The sequence below is a fragment of the Leptodactylus fuscus genome, chromosome 6, assembly GCF_031893055.1.
Source record: "Leptodactylus fuscus isolate aLepFus1 chromosome 6, aLepFus1.hap2, whole genome shotgun sequence".
In the NCBI taxonomy this organism is placed as follows: domain Eukaryota; kingdom Metazoa; phylum Chordata; class Amphibia; order Anura; family Leptodactylidae; genus Leptodactylus; species Leptodactylus fuscus.
In genome coordinates, this window is record NC_134270.1 from 29814980 (window position 1) to 29839109 (window position 24130).

Consider the following 24130-nt stretch of genomic DNA (forward strand, 5'->3'; position numbering starts at 1 on the left):
ATGTCATTATTTTAATGATACTGGTTTAGATTATCGGCCTAAGTCCTTTATAGGTGTCTTATAATAGTCCTGTTGTTTAACCTGTTTTGTATTACTAGGCAAATTTTTATAATATATATGATATATATATATTATATAATATATATATAATAAATAGGGTTTCATTTTTTGCATTGCATTGGCTATATTTGGTCGACATGCCAAAAACTCATGTTTTTTATCTTCGGGGTCTTCAGTCCCTTGTTCTTCTCACTGACATGTGTAAGCCTGCTGCTGTTTCTAATATCCCCTAGTGTCTATTGCGGTAGTTGATACTTGCACCCCCCTCTCAAAAAGCTTCTGAGTCACCAGAAAGATGGAAATTTCCTGTAAAGAGTCCTCAGGATGACTCCTGTTGATAGCATCTGTGGTCGTAATGGTGAACCTATGGCTCGGGTGCCAGAGGTGGCATTCAGAGCCCTCTCTTTGGGCACTTATTCGTGGAACAGATTATACTGTGTGGGGGCCACCGTGGAGCAAATTGTACTGTGTGGGGACCACTATGGAGCAGATTATACTGTGTGGGGACCACTGTGGAGCAGATTATACTGTGTGGGGACCACTGTGCAGCAGATTATATTGTGTGTGGGCCACTGTGGAGCAGATTATACTGTGTGGGGGTCACTGTGGAGCAGATTATACTGTGTGGGGACCACTGTTCAGCAGATTATACTGTGTGGGGGCTACTGTGCAGCAGATTATACTGTGTGGGGGCTACTGTGGAGCAGATTATACTGTGTGGGGGCCACTGTGCAGCAGATTATACTGTGTGGGGGGCACTGTGAAGCAGATTATACTGTGTGGGGGCTACTGTGCAGCAGATTATACTGTGTGGGGGCTACTGTGGAGCAGATTATACTGTGTGGGGGCCACTGTGGAGCAGATTATACTGTGTGAGGGCCACTGTGCAGCAGATTATACTGTGTGGGGGCTACTGTGGAGAAGATTATACTGTGTGAGGGCACAGTGGAGCAGGAAGCTCTATAAAGCCCCATTCATATGACCATATTTTGCAGGTCTGTAATTCTATGCAATCGTGGATCCGCACATTATTAAGGTTAAATTGCCGTGTTTGTGATAAATTAGTGGGATTTGGGTTGCAGTTTGGGCACTCAGTCTCTAAAAGGTTCGCCATCACTATTCTATGGCATGCTGTATACCCCCCATGATGTACTGTATACCCCCCGTGACGTACTGTATACCCCCCTCGTGATGTACTGTATACCCCCCGTGACGTACTGTATACCCCCCTCGTGATGTACTGTATACCCCCCTCGTAATATACTGTATACCCCCTCGTGATGTACTGTATACCCCCCGTGACGTACTGTATACCCCCCGTGACGTGACATGGAGATATTCAAGTTTGTCTATATTCAGTTAAACAGATGGAACCAGCAGTCTACCTCGCAGCCCAACAATCCAGCATTGTCCTCGCTGTACGCTGAGCCCTACACGCCAACCGGCCAAACAAGTAGCAGTAGTAATTTTGTGGAAGAGGTGAGTGTCAAAAACCACAAACTAAAATGTATAACATTCGCAGTCGCACAGTCCGGTGATGTTCGCCGCTGCAGGCCAAGGTTGTAAAATGTTATGATGTTTAGTAAAGTCATAAAAGTAAATGTCAGGCCGTCGTATCCAGCAAAAATACCAATAAAATAACTTTAAAAACTCTCCAGGGACCTTGGCGATGGTTTACTGTTTCGCTGACATGGGCACGGCTGTTATTTACTTGCAGAGACCATGTTACTTAAAGACGTCTCCGGTCTGTAATGCTGAAGGAGCCGATTACGGTGCACACAGACCGTCCCTAATCCCGTGAGGTTCTTTGGACAAAGTCCCGTAATAAACAGGTTCTAATGCTGCTGAAATTGCCAGTGATCGGCTTTAATCGAGCAAAGCCTATTGTGAAACTACAACTCCCAGCATGCTGCGGTCACCTCTATGGGAGTTCCCAGAAGAGCAGACCAGGATGCATGCTCGGAGTTGGAGTTTTCACAACAGCTGTAGGGCCAAAGGTTGCCTACACTTTGCCTTTGGTCATTTGGTAATAGGTGTTCTAGTATGCTACAGTGCCCCCACAGGGAAATTGAAGTATTACATGGCTGTCTTTGATATCAGCGGGATGACCATGTCCCTTAGGCGCTGGCCCCTTCAGACTGAGACAGATATCCTCTGATGTCACGCTCACCTCTTGCAAATTATTGAAGGTCCCAAACTAAGGACCCCCATCAGTAATGACTTGTTTATAAAGGGGTGTTATATATGCATTTCCAAAAAATATTATTCGCTGTGGTCATACAACCATCTATCCTGCTGCTAGGCTATAATACTCTTGTAGTCCGGAGAGTCGCCGAATTCTAGAATTTCCCTGTATTTATGTTTTCTATTTCTAATATTCTCATTTTTAATTTATTTTACAATTATTTCCGAAAGCTTCTAAGAAGTTTGAACACAAACCGCACCGAGAGCCATGCCACGAATATGAAGACCAATGGATCATTCCACGTGAGCCATAACGCACACCCTCCATTACAAAAGATATATTCTCATCCGGTGAAGGGAAGCCAACATCTAGTGAAGCCCATGTTGCACCGGAACAGCGAACCGGACACCTCGGTGCACTCCAGACTTACATCGGCAGCACAGACTCCATTCTTTGAAAGTGTAAGTCCTCCATGTTCCTGCCACATGGCGCCAATCTCATTATTATTAGGTTAATAGAAATCCATTTGCTGCACATAGAACCACATTTTATCCATGTCAGTGGAGGGAAGGATTGGGTACTTGGCTTTTAACATGTATTCTATGAATTGATAAGCCATTGTCTACTCCCCTCTCCCCATTCAGAGCATATGATTGCTCAGCCATGCCATGGCCAGTATACTATATGTTGTGTAGTGTAATGCTGACTGCATTTCCCATAGACCTTAATGAGAAAGTGCCATCTAGTGGAAATATTGGGTATTGTGAAACTTTATATGCTAGCACACAATAGCTGCCGATGGAAATCCTGTCTAGAGAGGTTGTCTATGACCCCCATATGTTTTGAATATTGATGACTATCCAACTAAATAGGAGCAGACCTGCTTCCAGCCGTATACAGCTTCTGACTGCCAGATTCATCTTGACACCCGAACCCTGCACCAATCAGATATTGAGGACCTATATTGTGAATAGGTCACCCCGTATCTAAAGCATTTGGGATCTTTAATTAAATGCATGTTGCGCCCCAATAGCGTTATGTTCTCGGGGTCTTCCCACTGCCTAGACCCCTAGTGATCAAATGTAATATGCAAAGAACAAGTGTCCAGTCCACCTGCAGTGCCAAAAATTGAGCAGCCTTTAATATGTCGCCCTCGCCCCCACGAATACATTGTTTTTCTTAAACTAGAGGTGATGCGTTGGGTTGGTGCTTGGTGTCACTACATTTCCTTGTGAGTATAATAATGTTTTTTTCTTCTAGATCTCCTCGGTGAAGGCAGAAATGTCCATCTCTCAACGCAACACAGAAGGTAATGTTACAAGGCTGATATTACCGTGTCAGACAGGGAGGGAGATCAGACATGTGACTGGTGAATCCGTTCTGGTTGTCAGGTTAAGCATTGATAGATTTATTGTTGTGTAGTAATGAAGCGATGAGCGAGGATTGTAATAAGGTCTGCCGTCTTGGCAGCAAGTCTCAACCTGTCATTGAACCAGCTGGGTATACTAGACAGGTCTGCAGAAAATCCTCTATAGATATGGGAGCTTACAGGGATAAGGAACTGAATGATATCGGGGCATAGGGCTGAGCTGCTGGATCTAAGAGCAGGATGTGATGGAAGAGAAGCTGAGCTCTAGGATGTATAGATAGATAATATAGGTTATAAGATCTGCAGAAGAATAAGTTCTAGGACTCTTAGGAGAGACTGTGAGAGCCCTGAACACCCACACGGGATGATTGACAGCCTTCAGGACTCCTAGCAGAGAAAGCAAGAGTCCGCCTTACCCCATCCACACACAGTGTTTGACAACTTTCAGAATAGACAGTGATCGTCCTGATTACCCCGCCCATATAGAGATTGAGAGAGTCCTGATTACCCCACCCATATAGAATGATTGACAGCCCTCTATGTACACACACTGATATAGGGAGAAGCGCCCGTCATCCTGTCAATGAATCTATATTTCTCCTGATGCAGCGATCGATTCCAACCTTCTAACTTGTATTTCTTCTCTTGTTTTACGTAGTTGAGGACATGTTTGACCTTCCATCCTCCAGCAGTCTGCACACAGAGACCATGGACCACGATTATGCAGAACTGCAGAGTTTCCAGAGTGACTTCAGCTACGATAACATTTGGGACTATGAAATCAAGGAGAAAGATCTGAATCGCTTTGCACCACCATCTTACCCGGGACATTGTATCCCAGGCATCCAAGGCAAGACTGTCCCTAGCCGATGGCTATAAGAAGACGCTGCTGCAAGACTCCAGAGTTGGAGTTGTATTCCAGGCTTGAACTTTTTGTGAAGAACTTATTGCTGCTTCCTTTGATACTGGGTCACATCTTCTATTCTATAGCTCTACCCCTTCATGGCTAGGAGCGGTGTCAATTGGCCCATTTAGGCCTCCTATGTTTACTCGCCATGGACTTCCTATTAGGGTAGGAAGCTCTTCATTCTGTCATATCCGTTCTGTGCACATAAATGATACTGCGAAGAGGCGACTATGGGTGCTACTCCATTACAAGGGCTTGGTTTCTGTAGGTTTACTATGCAGGTGCATCGGGGTCGCTGCTGTGGGTGACAAAGATGCAATTCTGCTATTACATACACTTGACAAACTTGTGAAAAGTCAGAGCTTTGCTTTAATAGTCATAATGGCAATTTCCTGTATCCTACCCTGTGTTGACTCACAGAACACCCCGTCATACGATGTTATCGACGTACGAGGATGTTTTATATTATAACCTCCCACAGTGCAAACATTGCTTCTGCATGTTATGGAAGGTCCTGCCAGCACCCTGTAACTACCGCAGAGGTCAGGGGATTGTGAGTAATTTCTAAAACAATGGAGATTTGCAGATCTCCTAATCTACTCTCATTGGCTCGTAGTATGTCCTATCCCTGGGATTCGTGCGCCTTGTTGTAGGTGTCACCATTGTAGCGTTTGAGCCCTGCGAGCTTCTGATGGGTAATATGTTAGTTGGTTTACACTGTAAATGTAAGTATATTTATATAATATTTAGTTTAATATTTAGGCCACGTCCTCTGTTTTTTTTTTTCTTTTTTATACTGGTTGAAAGGGTCGTATTGTTCAGCCTATTTAACATAATAACGCGGTATTTATTAAGAATGGTTGCACTGTTAAGACTGTATATAATTTGTATGCAAGGGACATTGGAGGGTGGGTTTTTTTTTTTAGTTCCGGATATGTTATACCTTTAACGTTTAAAATAAATAAAAAAAAAAAAACACCAAAAATTCACCTCTCCCCGGTCTTTGTCTGCCTTTTATTCCTTTATACTTCCATGTGTAATTCGTATGTAGACTGTATAGAGTAGCCTTGTATGACCTGTGGCCTTCTGCACAGCATTACACCCTATTGAGGCTGATGGCTCCACCCCCTGCCCGTCCTTGTCACACCCCCTTTTTGGGAATGCATTGCAAAAAAATGCTAATTTTTTGCACAAAAAATTGATTTTTTTTTTTTTTTTTCTCCATGCCTTTTTACATCAGATAATAAATCTACCCCAAAGTTTAAAGGGATCCTATCATTAAAAGTCATTGTTTTTGTCCATAACACGTAGGAATAGCCTTAAGAAAGGCTATTCTTCTCCTAAATTTCATTTTCTTCTCTGTGTTGCTGTTCGGTATAATTCCTAGTTTGTGGCGGTATGCAAATGAGTTCTCTCGCACCACTGGGGGCGGGCCCCAGTGCTCAAACAGCATTGGGGGCGTCCCCAATGCTGCGAGAGAAATCTCCAGTGCCACCTCCATCTTCTTCAGGAACGGCCTCTCCCTGTGTCTTCTTCCAGCAGTGTCTTCTTCCAGCAGTGGCTTCAAACTTCTAGGCCTCGGGCCTGGGGCAAAAGCCGACTGCGCATGCCCACAGGCCACAAGAAAATGGCCACTTGCACAGTATTGTAAGCGGCCATTTGCTTGAGGCCGGCGGGTATGCGCAGCCAGCTTTGCCCGAGGCTTAGAAATTTGAAGTCACCGCCGGAAGAAGACGTGTGAAGATGATGAAGGTGCCACTGGAGAGTTCTCTGGCAGCATTGGGGACGCCCCCAGTACTGTTTGAGCGCTGGGTACCGCCCCCAGTGCTGCGAGAGAACTCATTTGCATACCGGCGAAAGCGAGATTTCTATGGAACAGCAGCACGGAGAAGACATCTAAAGGTAGAAGAATAGACTTTATTAAGGCTATTCCTATGTGTTAGGGACAAAAAATTGACTTTTAATGATAGAATCCCTGTAATTTTTTTTTATTTTTTTACCATATTTGTCTTTGAAAGCTTGAAAAAAAACCTTTCTAAATGATATTGAATACGACCCATCCCTGACAGACATACAGGTGAAACTATACCTCGGCCTTTGTCTAATGATGGATCTCCGAGGTGCCGATGCCCTGGGGGAAGAGTCGTCTCAATGTGACAGGACGAGGCCTGGGAATAGGAAGGATAATGACATTGGTGGTTGGTAAGGTTAATGCCGGTGGGATTGCAGGATTCACAACAAAACACATACACGCTGTCACATAGCGGAGCAGCGATTCCTCAGATACACCTGTCTGACTTTTTCACTGAGCTGCCAAATGTCAAGCGTGCTGTGGGAAGAAAACACTGAGGCGGAGAGAGCTGGTGTAGAGTGTCACCCACATGTTATTCCCAGGAAGCCATGCTTTTGTGCTCCGGTCATGTGGGATAGAAGAGCTGGCTGAAGGTCACAAGCAGAAGAAGACCAAGCCTGCCGAATAATTTCCCATTTCTTCTACAGGCTCTAAAAGTCACTTTACTATGCAAAAAGTCATCTGTAAATATAAGAGCTTGAGCTGCTCTGCAAGGCGCCTCTAAGCCTTGGAAACTGCTGAGCGGCGTGGTTAGGGAATTGGGCAAGGGCTCGTCAAAAGTGGGCATGCTTGGCAGCTTTAAGAAAATGGTTTCGGGGGGGGGGGGGAGAAAAATATCTAAAGGAAACATTTATAGTTTTCCTTTCTACTCAGTCCACTCTTGGCTTTGGCTCAAAAAAAACCCCCAAAAAACCTGAAAAATCTGCAACAAGAAAAGTTGCAGTTCCATAATGTGGGAAGTAAATGGGGGAAGTTTATTAAGACTGGTAATTCTTAGAGTCCATGCACATGACCAAGTTTGCATTTGAGTTGGGGGCGAGTTTATTTCTGAATGCAGTTGGATGTCACCTGTTGAGTGTTGTCCAAGTGTATTACATGATACATTCACATTTATGAGGCTTCCAGATACAATCCTTTCAGAATGGAATGGATCCGGAAACGCCATAGACAGTAATGCATCACTGAGAGCATTTAGATGACATCTGACTACATTCTGTGATTAATTTGGCCCCCAATTCAGGTACCTACATGGTCGTGTGCAGGGACCCTTACACCAGTCTTAATTCATTTCATACCGGTGTAAGACTTGCTAGAATTGATCTGGCTTCTTAGAAATTCTAGTGCCTGATCAAAATTTATGCCATTCACTGACTGGTGCAAACTTGAGGTATAACTCACTCCCACCCGGATCTTCACTCTATTCTGCCCACTGCCTAAAAAATTTGGGAGAAAGGCGCAGAGGAATATATGTGCAACAGTGCACCAAGTTGAAGTATATTTTGCCCACTTTCAAGGTACATCCGCCTTTGTAAACGTGTTATATACAGGGCCGGCATCAGCACACGGCATAGTCGGGCAAGTGCCGGGGCCCAGAGAGTCTCTGGGGGCCCCCCGGCACTTGCCTGCCCCAGCACAGAACGCAGGTGCAGCATTCTGTGCTGATGCATACCTCCCAGCCAGTTGGCGGAATATATGTCCCAATTTCAACTCAGATCTGCGTCGTCCGGACGTAGATCTGAGTTGAATACATACGCGACTAAAGCAAGGAGCTGTCACAGCTCAGCTCCTTGCTTTGCAGCGGCGCTCCGACTAGTGGCTGTTAGTGACACTTCGGAGAGAACGGCGGGGGAGCGTTGGAAGGTGAGTATACGTGTTTTTTTGTGCTAAACATTGAGGGGAACATAATGAAGGGGGCCTATGAAACTGGGGGCAGATGAAGGGGGAGAGAACGGTATGAAACTGGCGGCAGAGATGGTGGGGACATGAATCTGGGGGAAGAGATGGGGGGGGGGGGGGACATGAATCTGGGGCCAGAGATGGGGGGGGACATGAAACTGTGGGCAGAGATGGGGGGGGGGGGACATGAAACTGGGGACAGAGATGGGGGGACATGAAACTGGGGGCAGAGATGGAGGGGGGGAAACATATAATTTACGGGTGATTGTAGGAGGATTATACTGTGTGGGGACACATGAAAAATGAATGAGAATGGGCGGAGTCAACATGAAAGTGGGTGGAGCTACATTTGTCCCTCTTTCGGTTCTTCAAAAGTTGGGAGGTATGCTGATGCCTGCCTGTTGTCAGCACCTCAGCCCCCCGGCGGACTGACTCATCGTTCCAAAGCGTCTTCGCCAGCGTAGGTGATGCCGTGCTCCTGCGTGACGTCACTCGCTTTGTCCGGCCGCAGCGGCGCACAGTGTCCTGACTCCCGCCTCCTACAAGCAAGGACAGGACCGGGCTTCCTGCTGGTGAGTATTCTTCAGGGGCGGAGGGGGGGTATGGAATTTTCAGCTGTTTTTATTAGGGGGTCTCAGTACAAGCTGGGAAGAGCAAGAGCCTCTGCTGGGACCCTTTAATAGTGTCTCAGCAGAGTCTGTGCTTAAGAAAAGTAACTACTGTTAAAGATCTAGCAAAACTTAGCATAAAATGTTTAAAATTGTTTAGAAGTTTACAACTTACAGAAGCAAATTTTCCAAACGTTTCCCTGATATCTTGCACTTTCTCTATTTTACATTAGTGTTTTCTAAGTTTACATATTTTTTTTCTAAATAAAATATTTGGGTCTCTGTGGTACCTGCTGTTTTACTGTCGCCACATGGGTTGCTCTACAAGGGGGCCCACTGAGGCTCTGTCGCCCAAGGGCCCATAAAACCCTGGAGCCGGCTCTGGTTATATAACTTAAGAAAGTTGATACTCCGCTGAATCTGGTATTGATATCCGTATCCTTTCAGGGGACTTGTCTACTGTCCGGGCTTTACACTTTACACCCTACAAGATAAGTGTAAGAGTGTGCAGTGAAGGAGGAATTCTGCACCGACCATTGTAAAAGTGCCTCAATATCTCTACAAGGGAGCAACTATGAAAACAAAAGGGACATGGCGTCTGAGTCACTGGAGCAGCAGCTCGCTGGGTGAGGGAACACAATCTCCTTTAAGGATGGCGACCTTTATGAAATGATCTATTTATATCTCTAGCTTTCCGTCCTGTCATGTACTGCCTAAAACTCAGCTAATGTGTCTTCCAACTTTCTAGTTAGTCCAAGTTGTTTTGTAGGCCCTACACTTCATCAATCTTCCCATGAGAGTTGCACTCTTACAGTATCCTACCCTGCTACTTTTGGTTTACTTGCACATAAATTTTGCAATACTACCGTATATACTCGAGTATAAATCGACTTTTTCAGCACATTTTTCTCTCGGCTTATACACGAGTCAGGGTCCACGGAGCACAGAAAACTGGAAGGACCTGGAAGAGGGAGGTCCTTTAGTGCTACTGTGCTCTGTGATTGGCTTGTCATGATGTCACGTGACTGTGATGTCATCATAGGTCCTGTAGCCACTGGAATGTAACATCTGCAGATAAGGTTGAGTCTAAATCCTAGTAGCTCCGCCCACACCAGAGTCCGATCACATGGTCATGACGTCATCAGAGGTCCTTTTGCACACTAGGATTTAGCATCTACCCTGCAGATGAGTGGCCAGGATTCATTGTGTCTTATGGAAGATGTCTGTTGTATGGAAGAGAGGAAGCTACAGTAACGTGACACACAGGGACCTTCCTTTAGTTACTCTGCCTAGTAATCTCAGGCATTTGGGGTTATTAATTTAGTTTCAGTACCTCCATGTGCCTCACATTAATAACAGTTACACCCATCATGTCCCTCATATTAACCCCTGTGTGCCCCATATAAGGGTTACTAATATGTGAGACACATGAGGGGACTAATGAAGGACCTTATTTATGAAGATACCTAATTATTACCTCCACATGTCCCACATATCAGTAACTCTTATGTGAGGCACACAGGGGGTTAATGTGAGGGACATGATAGGGTTAACTGCTATTAATATGAGGCACATGGAGTTACTAAGCTGCAATGCACATGACCAGACTCATTATATGCAATGGTGGATTCCCCCCCTCGGCTTATACTCGAGTCAATAAGTTTTCCCAGTTTTTTGTGGTAAAATTAGGGGTCTCAGCTTATATTCGGGTCGGCTTATACTCGAGTATATACGGTACTTCTGCAGCTTGTTCCTCTTTGGAAGAGTTGTGTAGGAAAGTGGCTTCGGTAAGCATCTTGAGGCGACACACCAGATTTATCAAATACAACCAGTCATAGAGAGTCATAGAGAGACGAATAACATCTCAGGACAGAAGGGTTGGACTTATAGATGATGATGTTTATCGAGGGTGGTGTTTGATAGGTTTGGTGCCTACCACAGCAATGCAGATTCCAGAATTTATTGCGAACAAGGTACGCATCATAAGAGGGGAAAACTGGTACCATCATGTGAGTCTACAGTAAGGCTGGCCATGAACTTTAATGTGAGCCGAAATAGCTGATTTCAGGGCCAGCCAACTATTGAATATGTATGGTGGCCTCCAAACTGTCTCCCAAACACAAGGGGAGACTGTTTGGAGTTTCAAAGGGATAAGGATCAGGCAGATGGATTTCAACATGCCTAACCCTATTGTCTCTACCAGAGTTGTCTGCCGGAGCTTCCTCCTCTCTCCTTACTAAGCACACAAGTATGATCTGCCGAGCCAAACATGTATGTACATTAGTTTGTTGGGGGAACAGCTGTTGGCCAAACCAAACATTCACCCGACATTACAGAGCCCACTTGTTGGAAACCACTTTCTTACTAAGTAGATATCGGTCCCACCTTATTTGGTTCATAGAAACAACTCTTATAGTAAATCTTTTTACAATTCTAAAGTGTTGGGTGTTTTATTACATTTACATCTGTCTCTTCTCCGAAGGCGATATATTTACTACGGTAATTTATGACTCCGGGTATAACACATAGACAACACAGAAGAGCAGAGCGTTATAAGATGCAGGTAGACACAATAAGGTATTGTCCGCTCTGAGGCGGTAAACTAGACACAATTTATTATGTATCACAGCAACACTGTAGGCAGGACAATCCCAGCACAGAACACTCTTGTGTTTCCACTGATCTTCTACTGTGACTTGAAGTATCAGTCATTGGATCCGAGAACCCTCAAAATAGTCTATAAAATGCTGAAGATGCTGATAGCGTCAAGTTGAAGAACATGACCAAACCGTCACCTCAGCAGTCAGCGACTCAACATACTGTTTCCTGCAAATAAACCTGAGAACATTCGCCGACCTTCTCAATGTGTCCACCACCACCACACAACTCGTGTTCCTTCTCTTGCCTCAGGTGCTGCAAATTGAATTATTTTCATCTTGGATACATTCAATACTGAAGCAGTGAGTCTCACATTGGCGTCACTTGCAGGGAATGAATAGACAAGACCATGCAATCTGGAGACCTTCCCATCCAAACTGCTACGAAGCTCCTTGGACTTGGTTGATCATCTTGTTAGGAAGCTTAGGTTTCAGCTCCAGATTCTGGTGGAGATTCTTGCCAGGTTCTTCTACTTCGCCTCCGTAAATACTGAATAGCAGAGACGGCTCCAATGTTCGCCAGCAGAGCTGCGAAATCAATACGGGGAGATAAGTACAACCAGGGCATTACCAGGCACAAGCAGTCTGAAAATTTTGGTTTTATCTTGTTTTTATTTTCTCATTGTGCCACCCATGAGTACATAAAAGACTTTTCGGTGTTATTTCAACATGGCAGGGTTCGTAAAAACTGGGGTTGAGCCGATCTTGACTTTTCAGGATGGATTTTGAAATCCGATTTCCGATCATTTTTCATTCGAACCCGATCTCGATCCCAATTCCGATCCCAATGCAAGTCAAAGGAATTTTTTTTACTAATCGGAGATCGGATTTTAAAAACAATCCTATTCACTATACAGCATGGAATCTAACAATTGAACGCTTTAATTGTTAGAATTCACGCTGTGTAGTGATTTTTTTCAATCACTAAGTAGCCAGAGGATTTTTTATTAATCCTCTGGCTACTTAGTCCCCCCTGGTGACCACTTACCTGCAGAGATGGCTGGTCCGCTGCCCAGTGTTCTCGTTCTTCTTTGCCTCGCTGCCCCCTGCCTCTCAGCTTAGGAGAGTGTGGGCGGGTTAGGAGAGTGTGCGCGGATACTGGGAGGGGAGACGTTACATCTCCCCGCCCTGTACCCACCCACACTCTCCTAAGCCACAAGCCCTGCCTTCTTCCTAGCTCTTTAACACTAACCTGGGAGGCGGGGGCAGCGAGGCGAAGAAGAACGAGAACACCAGGCACCGGACCAGCCATCTCTGCAGGTAAGTAGCTACTAGAGATGTTAGCTAGTCTCCCATTAGAATGAATGGACGCAGCCGGCGTGCAGAGGGTTAAGGCTGTGTGCCGGCTGCTTCCATTCATTCCTATGGAACCGCAGCAGAGCCTTCACACTGAGTATACACTCCGCTCAGAATGAGCAGAGCGTATACTCAGTTTGAAGGCTAAGACTGTTAGCTTTTCCCACAATGCTTGGCCAGTAGCAAAGCATTGTGGGAAATAATCACCGATCTCAATCCCACCTAAAAAGATCGTGTTCTGAATTCCGATCGCGCTCGTGAAATTTTCTCGATCGCCGATCGGAATCTGATCTTTTCCGAACACGATCGCTCAACCCTAGTAAAAACCGTCTCTACCTTCTCTATGGGGTGACTCACTGTCACTGCTGCAGAGTTTGCAAGGAAATGTTAAGTAAGACCCTCTTGATGTTTCATATCGGCCAATGGACTAGATGAGTATGCACCACCTCTATGAGAAGACCACCCCCTTCTTCAGACCCGATCACCTGTGACGGGTTCTCAATTCCACCACGTGTGATGCATACCTGCCATCTCCATTGTGTATACTACACCGTTAGAGGACCACTTTTCCATATGTCCCAACCATCCCAGATTTAGTTTGACAGTTCCAGATTTTGAGTGTTGTTGGGCACAAGCAGACGCAGAGACTGGAAACTCCAGAGGAACTAGGCCAGTTGCGTATTCTTCTTTTTTTATTTTAATTTTACTATATTGGGAGCAAAGAAGGAGAATTTGTGCGAGGGCAACAAGAGGATATTTATACTGTCTGGGTGGCCACAAGGAGGAGACATTATAATATGTGGGGGCTACGAGGGACACCAATGTACTATATGGTGGACATTAATACTGTACAAGGGGCCATTATACTGTGTGGGGGCACAAAGGTGTTGGGTGGGGTCAAGGGAGGGTTTACCAGTTAGGCACACCTCTCTACCCAATTTGACACTATCCAATCAAAAAGAATACTATCAGACTGTACAGGGACACCTATTTAGCAGGGGGAATAGTAACACCCAGTTGTCAATTTATTTGATTACTGCCCCAAATTCCTCTCCATTTTTTGTCCATCGTCATTCCACTGCAGATTTTTCTCATGGATTAGACTCAGACAAATGTGGCTGATCAGCTAAGCAGGTTCTGCCGCTGAATAAGACGTGAAGTCTGGAGCGCCATCGAGCAGCGTTGAGAGAAAGATTCGAGTTGAAATTTGGAGCTGATTTTGAGCCTGAATCAGCCTTAACAATTCAACTCCTGTGTGAATATACCCTAAGAACAAATGTTCTATCATTGTGATATCAAGAACAATACAAGTAGAGCTGTCAGGACAAGTGTCTGAACGCTTAATTCACGTGATTCTATGAGCGCGGACATCCATTTCGAAGCTTAGATGATTCATCCATTAGTAACGCCTTTTAGTGTTTTTATAGCAAGTTTTATAAATATTTTTCCCTACAGAATGTAAATTTCAATGGGCCACATGGTAGCCTTGCAGCGCTGGAGTCCTGGTGTTCAAATCCCACCAAGGGTTTTTATGTTCTCCCCGTGTTTGCATGGATTTCCATCCCATATTCCAAAGACATACTGATAGGGAAAAATGTACATTGTGAGCTCTATGTGGGACTCACAATCTACAAAAAAAAAAATAAAAATGTAAATTTCAATTTCCCAAATTCCACATAAAACTTCCTATCACGTCCATATCATGTTAGTGCTGCGTAAGATATAATAGTAACACTAAGGTTACTTGGAATTGCCAGCCAAAGCAGAGCATTATCCCAGGACTGAGCGGACCTCATATCTCAGCTGCAGGACCTGCTCTTGGACTGTACATGGACTGTATGTTATATATCGGCTCCATAGATGTGGAGCATTTCAGTACTGATGGGTACTTGTCTGGGGAAATGTACAGTGTGTCACACCACTATACGTAATTTTATCAAAAATAGTCTGAAATATTGGACACACCTGTTTTCCATCCATCTGAAGACTGCAAGTCTGAAGATTTCACAGCCCAAGAAGCAAAGGCAAGGAATACCAAGCATGCATCGCTCCTGCTGGGGGATAAATATGGAGCAATAGGGCCTGCAAACAAACATTAAAGCAAAGCGTTATCATGTTCTACATCACAGCTTTGTTAATATGTCTTTTAGTCTAAGGATCTTTACCTGATGATGACTCTTGAGATGTTCCATGATGGTCTTGAGGATTGAGACTCCCATCTGGGTCTCTCCTGTGACGTGTTCTCCTCACTGTGAATCCTTTCAGTCCTCTGGGAACAAAGGACTGGATCATGTCTGCAACACTTTGTGCTTGGGAAGATGGTACTCTTAATAAAATACCCTCCCTATCTTGATATTGAGGCCCATCTGCAAAGAAGAACTCACAGGCCTCAGGCCAAGTAGCAGCCACTGAGGAGGTTGGAAGCAAAGCCAGATCTGTACTTGATGCTTGACTTGAGTTGTCATCTTTGCTTTTGCCTCTATTGTCCTCCTCATTCTCAAGAAAGAAATATTCATACATCTCTGGGGTGTACACGATTCCATCATTACTTGCCATGTTTGGTTCTGTCTCAAGAAATACTGTGTCTGAAACATCGTCAAAGAAAAAGTCATACATTTCAGGCAAAGTCAGGACATTCTTCCTATAGTAGGACGAGGATGTTTGGGTTAGTGGTGTCAGATGTCTCCAGGCTTTTGTGGTGGTATTGGCAGGTACTAGACTATGTACAGAGCTGGTACAATCTACTGGGCTATGTGTGTTTGATGGAACCATTGCTTCAATGTCAAGGCTATCTGATCGGGAGATATCCAACTCTTCGAAGCTTGAGGTTGGAACATTTTGCTCCACGGCTGAGGAATTTACATTGGCTTCTGTTGCAACCTCACAACTACTGTCCAGGGTGTCATTTTCCATGGTGTAGTAGATAAGTCCATTATGCTTGGAGGAAGAAGGTTCCTCAAGACTTGTTGGATCATCAAACATCTCATGTTTTGGATTTCCACTCTCATCTTTGCTAAGGGATCCCAACAAAGTGGCCTCATGGGTTGAATGCCACATCTTACCTGTTATCTCATTGTCACTATTTACATTAGGAATGTTCTCACCTTGTAGATAGCTGTTTACTGAGGAGCAACTGTCTATCTCATGTGAACAAACTGGTGAGTTGTTAGCATAAGTTATATTGTCCATAGGTCTTGGATCACCATCAGGTTGCACAAACGCCATGGGTGCTAGGCCAGGGAGCCCCGGTTGATCTTGTGAATTACTATTCACCTCCATTGTGGTTTTACCCATATCCTGTTGGGGGTCTACCTTATATTGAACATTACTGTCAACATTGAGAGTCCTCATGTACTCAACTAAATTTTCTCCCCTTGAATTTTCACTCAATTGATTGGCTAGATCATGGTGGTCTACCAACTTTGGAAGTGGAATGTCTCTACTTTGCTTGGAGTCCTTTTTTTGCAGCATGTACTCCTTTTGGCAAAGAAATCTAGTGACAGATCCAAACTCCTCTTCATCTTCACTACCTGACAGGATGTCTTCACTTGGACCTAACCACCTGTCACTTGTTTTCACACACTGGGACACAACTGGATGGGAGGTCTGTGGAGCAGGACGTTCTTCCTGTGGTGGTGGTGGTGGACACAAACTGATGCGAATGAACTTGGCCTTGTTGGATAGTGATGAGTTGGTGGTATCTTCTTGTTCTGTGTCACTCAACCAGAGTTCCTCCTCTGTGGCCAGGGACACTTGCATTAAGCCACATTCCTCAGCCGTAGAGTAAAATTCCTCCCAGTCCCGGTCATTGATCTGAATACTATATTCAAAGTTATCCATAGCTGCAAATGGGAAAATACATGGCATATAGGTTAGCAAAGAACTACAAGTATTGGATAGAAATCAAATAAAAAAATCAATGAACTTGATACTACTAATGTGGGAATATCAGGAAGGTGGGTGCAAGACCACTGCATAAAAGTGAAAAATGAAAAAGTTTGGGCACCCCTATTAATCTTAATCATTTTTAGTTCTAAATATTTTGGTGTTTGCAGCAGCCATTTCAGTTTGATATATCTAATAACTGATGGACACAGTAATATTTCAGGATTGAAATGAGGTTTATTGTACTAACAGAAAATGCGCAATATGCATTAAACCAAAATTTGACCGGTGCAAAAGTATGGGCACCTCAACAGAAAAGTGACATTAATATTTAGTACACCCTCCTTTTGCAAAGATAACAGCCTCTAGTCGCTTCCTGTAGCTTTTAATCAGTTCCTGGATCCTGGATGAAGGTATTTTGGACCATTTCTTTCTACAAAACAATTCAAGTTCAGTTAAGTTTGATGGTCGCCGAACATGGACAGCCCGCTCTCAAATGATCTGAAAACAAAGATTGTTCAACATAGTTGTTCAGGGGAAGGATACAAAACGTTGTCTCAGAGATTTAACCTGTCAGTTTCCACTGTGAGGAACATAGTAAGGAAATGGAAGACCACAGGGACAGTTCTTGTTAAGCCCAGAAGTGGCAGGCCAAGAAAAATATCAGAAAGGCAGAGAAGAAGAATGGTGAGAACAGTCAAGGACAATCCACAGACCACCTCCAAAGAGCTGCAGCATCATCTTGCTGCAGATGGTGTCACTGTGCATCGGTCAACTATACAGCGCACTTTGCACAAGGAGAAGCTGTATGGGAGAGTGATGAGAAAGAAGCCATTTCTGCACGTACGCCACAAATAGAGTTGCCTGAGGTATGCAAAAGCACATTTGGAGAAGCCAACTTCATTTTGGAAACAAAGATTGAGTTGTTTGGTTATAAAAAAAGGCGTTATGCATGGCGTCCAAAAAGAAACAGCATTCCAAGAAAAACACTTGCTACCCACTGTAAAATTTGGTGGAGGTTCCTTCATGCTTTGGGGCTGTGTGGCCAATGCCGGCATCGGGAATCTTGTTAAAGTTGAGGGTCACATGGATTCCACTCAGTATCAGCAGATTCTTGAGAATAATGTTCAAGAATCAGTGACGAAGTTGAAGTTACGCCGGGGATGGATATTTCAGCAAGACAATGATCCAAAATACCGCTCCAAATCCTCAGGCATTCATGCAGAGGAACAATTACAATGTTCTGGAATGGCCATCCCAGTCCCCAGACCTGAATATCATTGAACATCTGTGGGATGATTTGAAGCGGGCTGTCCATGCTCGGCGACCATCTAACTTAACTGAACTTGAATTGTTTGTCCAAAATACCTTTATCCAGGATCCAGGAACTGATTAAAAGCTACAGGAAGCGACTAGAGGCTGTTATCTTTGCAAAAGGAGGATCTACTAAATATTAATGTCACTTTTCTGTTGAGGTGCCCATACTTTTGCACCGGTCAAATTTTGGTTTAATGCATATTGCGCATTTTCTGTTAGTACAATAAACCTCATTTCAATCCTGAAATATTACTGTGTCCATCAGTTATTAGATATATCAAACTGAAATGGCTGCTGCAAACACCAAAATATTTAGAACTAAAAATGATTAAGATTAATAGGGGTGCCCAAACTTTTTCATAGGACTGTATATGTGACCGGCTCCTTACTAGCCACCGTTGAAGCATTGGTCACACAGGATGGAGGACTTTCGGCAATTTATTTTATTTAATATTATTATTTTATTTATGTATTTATTTATTAGGTTAACCAATCCCAGAAGTTTAATTAAAGGGGTTGTCCAGGCTAAAATTTTATTTTTTAATTAGGTTGGGGGAGGTGAAAAAAGTAAATAAAACCCCAAAACATACTCATCCAGTGCCACCCAGTGCTGCAGCTCTGTCCCCACCAAATGTGGCTTTAACCATAGGACCAATGGTGCAGCGACACTGAGCCCTATGGTTGCTGGGGGCCCCCTCAGCTGCCCCAGATTAAGAGGGACAGTCCCACATTTCGGGGGCTGTCCCACTGTTCCAGGCGTCAGGTAGTGATTTCAACTCTATCCTTGTCCTTAAGACACAGATAAAGGTTGAATACAATAATGGAGCAATCATCTCTGTGCTCCATTATTCCGCGCTCGGCTGATGACATCAGGGAATCGCAACGAGCGCTGAGCCGCAGATATTACAGCCAGAGCCTGCAGGTCCATGTGAATGAGATTTGTTGAGTTTTTTTTTAATGTAACATTGGTGGTTGAGGGGGCAGGGGAAATTAAATTATGGGGGGCTTACTTTCAAAAAGTTTGCACAGGGCCCCCAACGCATTTGTACGGACCTGCCACTGAGGCTTAAATTTTAACCTGGACAACCTCTTTAACTCTGCTACTTCTGTATGAATGCACATAAACATGCTTGTCAAAACATGAAAATGATTTAGCCCTATCCATAGATAGGGGATAAATTATTGATCGGTGAGGGTCCCACTTCTGGGACCCCACCAATCCTGAGAGCTGAGGTCTTTAACCCTTACTGTACATGCAGCTGTAGACACATAATGTATACCTCTACTCAATTCACTTCAATGGGAGTGCCCGAGATAATCCTTTGGCAGCTCGCTGTATACAGATACCACTTATAATGAATGTAGATGACTCTGCACACATTTATTTTCTAAAGCAGGAATTGATCCAAAAGGAGAGAAGACGGATCTTTTCAGCCATACGGCCTCTCCCTTTAGGCGCCACTCTTGGCATAAAGAGTCTTTTTCTGTTGATCATTGTCAAAAAAGCAAAGTTATATCCACTAAGTTGCACAATAAAACACGAAAATGTCCGAGAGGGGGAGTACTTTGTAAAGGCTTCTTATACATGATTCAACAGAACCACTCCTCTTACAAGAAGGAGCAATCTGAGGACAATTCCCTGGGATTGATCTACAGAAAACTCACGTCAGCAAATCCAGATAGGGGTGAAGGGGACAAGTCATGTGTGAAGTGGAATACTTGTCTGGATACTGTTCACATTATAGTATGGAGGCTAGTTATATGCTTTATTTAGCTGGACCCTGTACACATTATATGATGCTGGTTATTTGTGTCCTTTATCTATCTGGGCACAGATTGGTACTGTTTATCTTCACTGCATGCTACTATTTATCTGGACACTGTATAAAGGGATTTATTTAGACGCCATATACAACATATTTATCTGTATACTGAGTGTTATATGTATCTGACAGTCTATGGAATTTATTAAGACTAGTGTTTCCTGTGCCAGTCTTAATTCATTCCCCCACAGCCGCTAGACCCACCAGAACTACTAAAAGGCTCCGGTCTCTTCATTTTTGTGTATGCCAGAAGGTCTTGTTTGCCTTTCTCTGTACCACTATTTATCTCTGGCTACTCTGTGCCACTTTTTATCTGGGTACTCTGTGCCACTATTTATCTGGGTGCTCTGTGCCACTTTTTATCTGGGTACTCTGTGCCACTATTTATCTGGGTGCTCTGTGCCACTTTTTATCTGGGCACTCTGTGCCACTATTTATCTGGGTACTATGTGCCACTATATATCTGGGTGCTCTGTGCCACTATTTATTTTGGGTACTATGTGCCACTATTTATCTCTGGCTACTCTGTGCCACTATTTATTTTGGGTACTATGTGCCACTATTTATCTCTGGCTACTCTGTGCCACTATTTATTTTGGGTGCTCTGTGCCACATTTTATCTGGGTACTCTGTGCCACTTCTTATCTGGGTGCTCTGTGCCACTATTTATCTGGGTACTATGTGCCACTATATCTCTGACTACTCTGTACCACTATTTATCTGAGTGCTCTGTGCCACTTTTTATCTGAGTGCTCTGTGCCTCTATTTATCTGGGTACTCTGTGCCACTATATATCTGGGTACTCTGTGCCACTATTTATCTGGGTACTCTGTGCCACAATTTATCTGGGTGCTCTGTGCCACTATTTATCTGGGTACTCTTTGCCACTATTTATCTGGGTACTTTTTGCCACTATTTATCTGGGTACTCTGTGTCACTATTTATCTGGGTACTCTTTGCCACTATTTATCTGGGTACTTTTTGCCACTATTTATCTGGGTACTCTTTGCCACTATTTATCTGGGTACTCTTTGCCACTATTTATCTGGGTATTCTGTGCCACTACTTATCTGGGTACTCTGTGCCACTATTTATCTCTGGGTACTCTTTACCACTATTAATCTAGGTACTCTGTGCCACTACTTATCTGGGTACTCTGTGCCACTATTTATCTCTGGGTACTCTTTACCACTATTTATCTGGGTACTCTGTGCCACTATATATCTGGGTACTCTTTACCACTATTTATCTGGGTACTCTGACCCACTACATATCTGGGTACTGTGTGCCACTATTTATCTGGATACTCTTTACCACTATATATCTGGGTACTCTACACCACTATTTATCTGGGTACTCTGTGCCACTATTTATCTGGGTGCTCTGTGCCACTATTTATCTGGATATTCTGTGCCACTATATATCTGGGTGCTTTGTGCCAATATTTATCTCTGGGTACTGTGTGCCACTTTTTATCTGGGTACTCTGTGCCACTATTTATCTGGGTACTGTGTGCCACTATTTATCTGGATACTCTTTACCACTATATATCTGGGTACTCTACACCACTATTTATCTGGGTACTCTACACCACTATTTATCTGGGTGCTCTGTGCCACTATTTATCTCTGGGTACTCTGTGCCACTATTTATCTGGGTACTCTTTACCACTATTTATCTGGGTACTCTGTGCCACTACTATCTGATAGCCCTATGGCACTTTTTATATATGGACCCTATACTATAGGCATGACAGGGCACCATATATACATACAGTGAAGCTTCTCTCGCCATGTGCAGCACTGCCAGTAATACAAGTAATGTCCGCACCCCAGTGCCGCACACACGGCCATAACACCTGTAGAACAATGCAGCCCTCTCATAGGTGTCATTTCACATACATTATGTCATGTCTCATAAATGAACCTGGGAAGACGCCTTCTGTCTAGGCAAGTGCAAGGTCATCTGGAGGTTGTCATAAAAGACGCGGCCCCTACCTTGCAGTTACCTAATCCGATTTTGCAGGCAGTTTTTGCCCTAAGCTACACTCCATGACAACCTTTTACTAGGAACATAATAGTACAGTATATGGAGGATCTGCAAGGTGAATTAGATTTGCCATAGATTACAATTCTTTTAGAGTATCTGGAACTATCTTATTGAAATCTCCTTGTACTTCAGTCCATAGTCAATATTACTTGTCTGTAAAGGAACAGAAGAAAAGTCTGAATGACCTTGGAACGTCACCATAGACTTCTTACAAGTTCTGCACAGTGACATTCCTATACAAGTGACCTGTGTACACAACTGATAGACGACAGACCTTAGACAGATATATGACTCTCCTATCAAATATATTCTCACTTAGCTGAGTGTGGAGAGAATATTGTAGATATGTAGGACTGTAGTACGCAGTACAGTGATGTCCTCAATCTTTACGTCCCTTCCATAGAGGTGACATAAACCTTCCACCGGCTCCAGTATCAACTTAGAGTAAATCTAAAAACATGTTCTAATATTACATAAGCCCAGCGGCTTCTTACCTTGTAGTCATCCACATAAGGGAAGCCGGACCCCTCTGGAAGTGTCTTTAGTCGCCCAGTGGGCTACGTGCGGCCGGACACACGGGGTTACCTGTTATGACAGTCATGTCTATTCAGGTGCTGAAAATAGGGCCTAGCTCCTGCTGCGAAGCACGGGACCCAAACACTCAGTGAATGTCCGTCTATAAATAGTGAGCAAGGACACAAGGAGCTCACCAGCTATCTGACGGGGCCGTCAAGGGGTGGGCTACAAATTTAAAGACCCACTGCCAAGCGCAATATGAGCTTTAGAGCAACTTTCAATCATTTGGCGGTGTATGAGATGTCGTATTCATTTATTCTATATGGAACTAGTTGTATAAAATTAGTTTGATCACTTAAAGGGGAACTCCGTCTATAGGAAGGAGACTCGGGATTATTCACTGTTACATTAGCCCTTCCATATATTAAATATCTCACAAACCCGACGCGTTTTCTTCTGGCTGCTTCTTCTAGATCACAACGCCTTCACAATTCACATGCCCTGGCCTCTGTATTAAATCATTTTTACCTCTGCCACTTTCTTCCTGGGATATCATGCAAGTGGATTATATATTTATACATTGTTCGGGGCCGTAACAGTAACAAAAAAATGGGAAATTTTTATGTTAACCTTTATTTTTCTGTACCTGCAAATTCAGGGAATGGTCTAGTGTGAAAGCAGTCCAAAGCCGGTATATGGTCATGTGCTGCCATCTGCTGTCGGAAGTAGGAAATACGCTGCTTCAGTGATTTAGCACTCATGTTCTGGGTCTGCAACTGAACCCTGTGGTCCAGGTTTTATTCACACATCAGTGTTTTGTGTCAGTATTTGTAAGCCAATAGCAGGTGTGGGTTGGAAACACAGAACAGGTGTAATTCTTTCCATTATTTATTAAGACTGGCGTTTGCTATGCCAGTCTTTATCAACTTTCCTACTGGGAAGTGATGCACCTGAATTATTAAGAGGCTCCGGCATCTACATCAGTCCGGAGCTGGTGCAGATTTCAGGTATATGTCACTCCAGTTTTCTGGCACTCCAACCACTTTTGTGAGCGGTGCACAGGGTCCAAAATGAGGTAATGGTTAGAGATGAGCGAAGAGTATTCGAAACTATAGCTTAGAATACTTCGCTCCCATAGGAATGCATGGAAGCGGCCGAACACCAAGGGGTTAAGCACCGGGCGCCGTCCGCTAACGTGCATTCCTATGGAGCGAGGTATTCGAATCTAGTATTCGAATCAACTCTAGTAATGGTCCATCTTTGGCCCGAAAAGGGGATATGCACCACAACTTCTCCCATCTATGTCAGTTTGCGGGCATAGATGGAATAGTAAATTCCCCCAATGTGTCTCTCCAGGTTTAGGTGGATGGATTGCTCAGATTTATACTTATTATTCTGCTGCATTTTGATTATATAGTACATGAGACAATACAGTGAATGATACATTGTCAGCGCGAGATGTTCCTGAGCCCTGGACTATGACAATCCATTACTGGTAGCCCCTGATATTCCTACAGACACATTACATTGCGTTTACGTTACATTTACAGTTTGCTGCAATTTTAGGTAAAGCTAGTTTTTTCAATTTTATTTCTATTTTTTGCATGAGTGATAACATTGTCAGCTATAGATGACAATAACTAGTGTGAGTGTATGTAGGGGTATAACAAGTCACTATTGCGAACCTTGGAGCGAGCCCCACATCACAAT

General features: G+C 43.9%; 2 protein-coding genes across 3 annotated transcripts in view; one reads left to right on the top strand and one right to left on the bottom strand.

The window, feature by feature from the left end:
* Positions 1 to 5426, top strand: part of PLEKHN1 (pleckstrin homology domain containing N1) — a 40943-nt gene extending 35517 nt beyond the window's left edge. The window contains exons 13-16 of the mRNA XM_075279672.1: positions 1420 to 1539; positions 2476 to 2706; positions 3506 to 3554; positions 4273 to 5426. Of these exons, the coding sequence (XP_075135773.1) occupies positions 1420 to 1539; positions 2476 to 2706; positions 3506 to 3554; positions 4273 to 4493 (621 nt within the window). The 3' untranslated portion in view covers positions 4494 to 5426. The remainder of the gene's footprint in view (positions 1 to 1419; positions 1540 to 2475; positions 2707 to 3505; positions 3555 to 4272) is intronic.
* Positions 5427 to 11357: 5931 nt separating this feature from the next.
* PERM1 (PPARGC1 and ESRR induced regulator, muscle 1) lies at positions 11358 to 22575 on the bottom strand. Of its 2 annotated transcripts, XM_075279615.1 has the most exons (4): positions 22399 to 22575; positions 14996 to 16672; positions 14796 to 14912; positions 11359 to 12062 (listed from the first exon to the last, which is right to left on the bottom strand). In XM_075279615.1, the coding sequence occupies exons 2-4, from the start codon at positions 16668 to 16670 to the stop codon at positions 11959 to 11961; spliced, it is 1896 nt and encodes a 631-aa protein (XP_075135716.1). In that variant the 5' UTR covers positions 16671 to 16672; positions 22399 to 22575; the 3' UTR covers positions 11359 to 11958. The 2 variants fall into 2 exon arrangements, with proteins under 2 accessions (XP_075135717.1, XP_075135716.1); XM_075279616.1 differs by lacking the exon at positions 14796 to 14912 and having other exon boundaries at positions 11358 to 12062.
* Positions 22576 to 24130: the final 1555 nt, after the last annotated feature.

Coding starts and splice junctions, on each gene's coding strand:
- PERM1 (XM_075279615.1), bottom strand. CDS start 16,670: ATGGATAACTTTGAATATAGTATTCAGATCAATGACCGGGACTGGGAG. Junction 14,913..14,995: donor ATCTCAAGAGTCATCATCAG/GTAAAGATCCTT, acceptor GTTTGTTTGCAG/GCCCTATTGCTCCATATTTA. Junction 12,063..14,795: donor TTCAGATGGATGGAAAACAG/GTGTGTCCAATA, acceptor TTGATTTCGCAG/CTCTGCTGGCGAACATTGGA.